This window comes from Medicago sativa, chromosome 4, assembly GCF_051527215.1.
Source record: "Medicago sativa cultivar Bolivia chromosome 4, Bolivia_mono, whole genome shotgun sequence".
NCBI classification, from domain to species: Eukaryota; Viridiplantae; Streptophyta; class Magnoliopsida; order Fabales; family Fabaceae; genus Medicago; species Medicago sativa.
The window spans coordinates 99,251,933-99,257,832 of NC_140752.1; the positions used below are offsets into that span (position 1 = coordinate 99,251,933).

Sequence of the window (5,900 nt, forward strand, 5' to 3'; positions counted from 1 at the left end):
GAAGAAAAAGGGAAGAAAGGGGGGTAAGGAAATATGATTTATTTGAATAGTTAAAGGATTTTTTTTTTTTTTTTGGAGTCAATATATAGTAATAAGAATTTTTTTGTGCGATTAAATATTGATTTTGTAAGAGTTTAGGACAGTCTCTTGTGTTAAGTTGCGATGGTCATGCATGGCGGCTCATCGTGATGGCTACTAAATGCTTGACCAATGACAGTCGCATTCTTCAAAACAATATAAACCGGCTTCTAGAAGAACAAAAAATAAATAATATGACATAGACTTGGTTTTTTTATTTTATTTTATTTTATGAAAGATTAGACTTAAGTTGATACATGGACTCTAGAGAGTAGAGAGTGATCATTTAAAAATGATCACCTTCAATTCTCCACAATCTAAAGAGGCTTTATTTTGAGAGACACTAATCATAGCGGTAAGCCTCATTTAGTTGGGTGGGAAGTCGTTTGTTTGTCTAAAATGGATGGTGTTCTTGTTGATTTTTGGCTGGATAAATGGGGTTCAACAACATTTCTCTCATCACAATAGTTAATCAATCTTTTTTTAATATCACTCTTACCGTTAATGATGTAACTAATGCTACTGGAAAGGGATTGGGAAGTTCTATGGAATTGGAGAAGGTCACATCGTATTCAAACTTTAAGGTGGTTAGTAGCTCATGGGCATATTCTTACTAACTGCTGTCGAAGTAGATAGGGGTGGGTATATCACCCACGTATCTCGATTGAGAATGATGATGAGATTGTTCTTCATGTGTTTCGTGATTGTACACATACATATCAGGTATGGAATAGACTTGTGTCTCCAGATTGGGTCGCTAACTTTTGTTTTGTTTTGTTGATTGCAGAGTTTAGGAAAAACCTCAACAAAAGGTGGAATGAGGTTGTTATACTAGGTTGCAAACAACGTTCATGGCTATATGCTGGCATCTGTGAATTTGGAGAAATCAATTAATTTTCAAAGAAGGATTCCAAAGACCAACTAACCCAACCTTTGTTATCAAAAATTTCATTAGAGCTATAGAAAAAAGTTCTCAAAATCATGCGTTGGTCAATCCCCGACATTAAGAAACTATGTTTATTGGTTAGAAGAGACCAAATGATAGTTGGGAGAAGCTTAATCAGGCTAGAGCGTGTAAAAGCAATGGAGAGATTGTGGGATGCAGAGGGCTTCTTCAGAATTCAGATGGTAGGCGGCTTAAGAGATTTAGTGGTAAAATTCGAGGTTGTGATGCACTGTATACAGAGATGTGGGTTCTTTATCTGGGACTTGATATTGCTTGGAGAGAAGGTCTATCTCACCTAATTGTTGAAAGTGACTTGAAAGTGTTTATTGATATGGTTACAAAAAATTGCAAGATCAATGGAACTACCCCCTTCCTTGATTCGGCATATTCAACCATTTCTTCGGCATGATTGACAAAAGAGGGCCAATACCCAGTTTAGTGACTGCAAGTTTTCAAGATGAAGTTGAGCGTAACAAAGGTACAGCGGAAATAATGTAGGTGTCGGAATGACTATTATTATACCTTTTCGAAAAGGGAAATGGCCCCCCGAGTTTAACACATCCCTTTGCCATGACATTTGAGCTTTTTAAGCCATCAGAGTTCATCTGAAGGCCAAAAATCGATTTTATTATTTCAACCCAATTTTAATAATTTCCCGTTTTAGATTTCGGTCCCTTAGTATTTAAACACTTCTTGTTGTAAGAGAGACATTTTTTTTCATTCAATACAATTTTAGAGAATTTTCTCAATTTTTGGTAGATTCTGAAACCCTTTTTTCACAAGCTTGTCGCTTGCAAACTTGTCTCTTTCCAACCTAAGTTTAGTGTTTGATATCCTACGCTTTCGACTGTGTCAAGGGGTCTCTGTGAAAGAGGCATAGTATTTTTTTTACTGCATAATTCGCTACATTAACTCATAATTTGGCATGGTGTTTTTTTAGTGCATAATTTCCTGCAGTAACTCATAATTTGGTAGCAGCCAGGTAGTTTAAAAACATTTCGGACGAGGCTTTGAAAGAAAAGATTGTGAGTGTTGATGTGGTATTATCTTGATAATCTAGGTATGTTTTTGCCGTCAAATTTTGGTTCTTAACCGGGGTTGGTGTCTTTTGTTATTAATGTCTCTTAAGACTTCATTTTTGTAGAGTATGGTTTGAATGTAGAATGCAAATAGAAATGTCGCAAGCTGGAGCTATAATTTAATTTTGGCTTAATAGCAGTTTTTGCCCCCTAACTTTCACGAAGTTGCGATTTTGGCCCCCTAAGAAAAAAAATTACAAAACAGCCCCCTAAGTTTTGCAACTGTAGCAGTTTTGGCCCCCCAAGACCAATTTTTGGTAAAAAAAACAAAAAAAAACACGTGGCACCTCACTTAGGGTGCCACGTCAGCGTAGACCGAGTCAAAATTGACCTTGGGGGCTAAAAGTAAAACTGCCACATGTGCAAAACTTAGGGAGCGGTTTCGTAGTTTTTTTTCGTAGAGGGCCAAAATCGCAACTTTGGAAAAGTTAGGGGGCTAAAACTGCTATTAAACCTTTAATTTTTTACTTTCTTTCCTTCCACTTCTTTTTCTAAACCAAACATGGTGGTAGTGATTTGAACACACCACAAATCCAAATAATAATGTATACCCAACAAATGCTTCCACTTCTTGTTCGATTCATAGCACATGAAACAGTGGGCGAAATACCATGGCATCACTATTTATTTTATCGCCGCATAAGAAAAGCTCATGTGACTGACACTCTTCCAACAAATGTCTTTGCCCTTGTCCTTGTCAAATTCCTCAATCTGAGACATATTTTAAATGAACCATTATCACATGGACCAACCTGAAGATAGAAAAAAAGAACCTTTTATTTAATACAATTATTCAATAATTTGATCAGAAATGCTTCTGAGCTCATAGAGTCCAATAATGCAAGAAAGCATGTCTCATCTTTGCACTATTATACATTTGATTGAGCATATAAAAACGTCAATTGATTCAGCTTCATTCAGGTCACAATGGGTCAGATTTACTTTTTTTATTATTTCCCACCTCTCCACTTATGGATATAAAATTAACTTAATGACATGGTTTAGTCGTTTAGAATGCTAAGCATGCAAAGCTTTTCAATCAATATATTTTCTAATGACACAATTTATGGGTAATATGGAGTATGATTAGTCACCTGTTGCTTATAAGTAGCTTTCAAGTTTCTTTATTTATACATTTCTCAATTTAACAATGATCTCAGCATTTTGCGCTGTTGCCATACTTAGGATTTAATAATTAGTTCATTAATTTCAATATGTTACACTAATTATACTTATCCACATGGATCTATATACATATTCTTTTCCTCCAACTTGTGCTAAGCCTCATATATCACACATTTTCATATATAAAGTTGGTTATTTATTTCTACTTCCCATTCTGTGATCACCGTTTCTGCCTTTTCTAATCTCTCTATTAATTTGAGTATATGAGTCACGTTTCTCCTCTTTTAATACATTTCTGTTTCTTCCATTTATAGTTATGTCACCAATGTTTGGTATCTGTCTCCATTGGATTTAGTTTGGTCAATGTAATTTAGTGGTTTATCACATGACAAAATTTAATCTCACTGGTACTGTTTTCTGTCATTATTCTAGATAAATTCCATTGGTTTTTGTGCAATTTGATTTATCTCCCCAATAAAATTTTCACCTTAAGCTTCTTCTTTTTTCCCATACCTGATGTTCCTTTTTTCCTTAACATAAGGAAGTGTTGTGTTGTGTTGTGTTTTGAGAGCATATATAGGCTATAGATTCCTTCAACTCACATAATGGGGAAACTTGGTAAAATGTTGGATACATTCTGTTTTTCTTCTGGTTCAAACTCATGCTTCTGTCTAAATTCCATAAATTTTGATAATGAGTTTGAGAGTAAGCCCTTGATTGCAAGTGACAGAGATGATCAAAAACTACGATTGAAGGATGTTGTTGCTGGAAAGCAAACATTGGCTTTTCAATTGAAACCTAAGGTGAAGTTTTTCTTCTCTTTTTCTTCATTGATGTTTCTTTAGTATTAGTCACTAGTATCAACTTAGTCCACCAGATTGCTTATATTTTAAAATGATCCCTATACTTGCACAATGTTAATCAAATCTGTCCCTTTATCTTGATCTGATTTCAAACCCATCTCTGTCATTTTTAACTTAATTTCAAAAGCATATTTGACATTACCGATTTGATGTCATTATAGTTCCTGCAAATACCAACGCGGAAGGACGAACTTGACTAACATATCTTGCGATTTCAATGATATTTTAGAATATTAATGAACTTGATTCACATCTTACAATTTCAAGGATATTTTAGAATATTGATAATGTAGAGGACTAAGTTGATACAATAATTAATATACTAAAATTTCAGAGATCAACTTGGATATTTACTCTTCATTATGGATACTCATTCAAGTAAAAAAACAAAAGAGATAGTTGATTAAGAATGTTTCTATTATATATTATATAATACAACTTGCTAGATATCTTGTTGTTCAAATATGCAGATAGTAATATTGAAGGTATCCATGCATTGTCATGGCTGTGCAAGAAAAGTTGAGAAACATATATCAAAGCTTGAAGGTGAGTATTTTCATTTCCTTTAATTTTGTTTGTATTTGTATGTGATATATTTATTTATTTCAAGTTTGAAAAGTTCATAGAAGATGAAACAAATTGTATTGGTTAATGTGATAAAAGCAAAGAGGTTGCCCACACCTCCCATCTTATGAGATATATTATCTTAGCCATCTTGATATATAAAGGCCAAGTCACATATGAAAAATTCAACGTTGTTATTATTAATTTAGTTTCTCATAAGATATAGTATCAAAATGTGGCATGGTATAGACATGGAGCTATTTTGTTTGCTTAGTATTTTAATTGACTCTTTGCACTTATGAACAGGAGTGAGCTCATATAAGGTAGATCTAGACACCAAAATGGTTGCTGTCATTGGCGATATTCTTCCATTCGAAGTGTTGCAAAGTGTATCAAAGGTTAAAAATGCACAGTTTTGGAATTCCACCTGCTAATTATAAAGAAAAGATATACATTCTGCATTGCTAAACTCCACCGGCATTAGCAGATTCCACCAAGACAAAAGTAGACATACTCTGTCATTTTGTTATTTCATGAAGAGTATAAAATAATATTATTGTTATTATTAAATAATCAATACCCCATGCAATGCATGTTCTAGCAACTCTCTTTGCAGGAAAGAAGTTGAAACAGAGAGAAAAAAAAAATGTCGGTTGATCTTTCTCCTTCTCGGATGAATCATGCACATTTGCTTTATGGTGCAGAGGCTGTAGGAATTCAATTTGATGTTTTGTGTATGAGAAATGAGAATGCACATCTTTTAATTAGTAAATTTGGTTAAAGTTCTGAATGTAAGAAAGACATTAGCATAATTATAATGGCTACTTTTTTTTTTTGGCATATATGTTATTTTATACCACTGGCTAAAAAATCTACTACGATATTTGAACTGAAAGACACCATGATACACTTTATGAGCTTCTAGTCTAACTCAAAAGCAATCCTAGACCACACAATACACAAATGAAATTAGTAGCGTGACCAAAATCTTAATTGTATTATTGATGTTTGAATTTGGGTGAGTATTTAACAAGGAAAATTCTATGGTGAAGTCATGAGAATGACTTTTTTGGTAAAGTTAATCCTATGGTCAATCGTTGAACATTTGTGTATTTAATCCATGCCAATTTTTTCTATATTGTAGTAAAAAATATACTTCAATGTCAAACACATGAATAATCCAGCACATATGTATTAACAAAATGTACATAAACTCTTATAAAAAAATGTACATAATGACAATAA

At 33.4% G+C, this 5,900-nt stretch overlaps 1 protein-coding gene across 1 annotated transcript; it reads left to right on the forward strand.

The window, feature by feature from the left end:
- Positions 1-3,022: 3,022 nt before the first annotated feature.
- Positions 3,023-5,495, forward strand: LOC146934586 (protein SODIUM POTASSIUM ROOT DEFECTIVE 2-like). The gene is made up of 3 exons (XM_085706490.1): positions 3,023-4,031; positions 4,562-4,637; positions 4,962-5,495. The coding sequence occupies exons 1-3, from the start codon at positions 3,834-3,836 to the stop codon at positions 5,087-5,089; spliced, it is 402 nt and encodes a 133-aa protein (XP_085562616.1). The 5' UTR covers positions 3,023-3,833; the 3' UTR covers positions 5,090-5,495.
- The last annotated feature ends 405 nt before the right edge of the window (positions 5,496-5,900 follow it).

Excerpts from the sequence above, each read along its gene's own strand:
- LOC146934586 (XM_085706490.1), top strand. The coding sequence starts at position 3,834 with ATGGGGAAACTTGGTAAAATGTTGGATACATTCTGTTTTTCTTCTGGT. Across the intron at positions 4,032-4,561 it reads CTTTTCAATTGAAACCTAAG|ATAGTAATATTGAAGGTATC; the intron begins GTGAAGTTTTTC and ends TCAAATATGCAG. Across the intron at positions 4,638-4,961 it reads ACATATATCAAAGCTTGAAG|GAGTGAGCTCATATAAGGTA; the intron begins GTGAGTATTTTC and ends ACTTATGAACAG.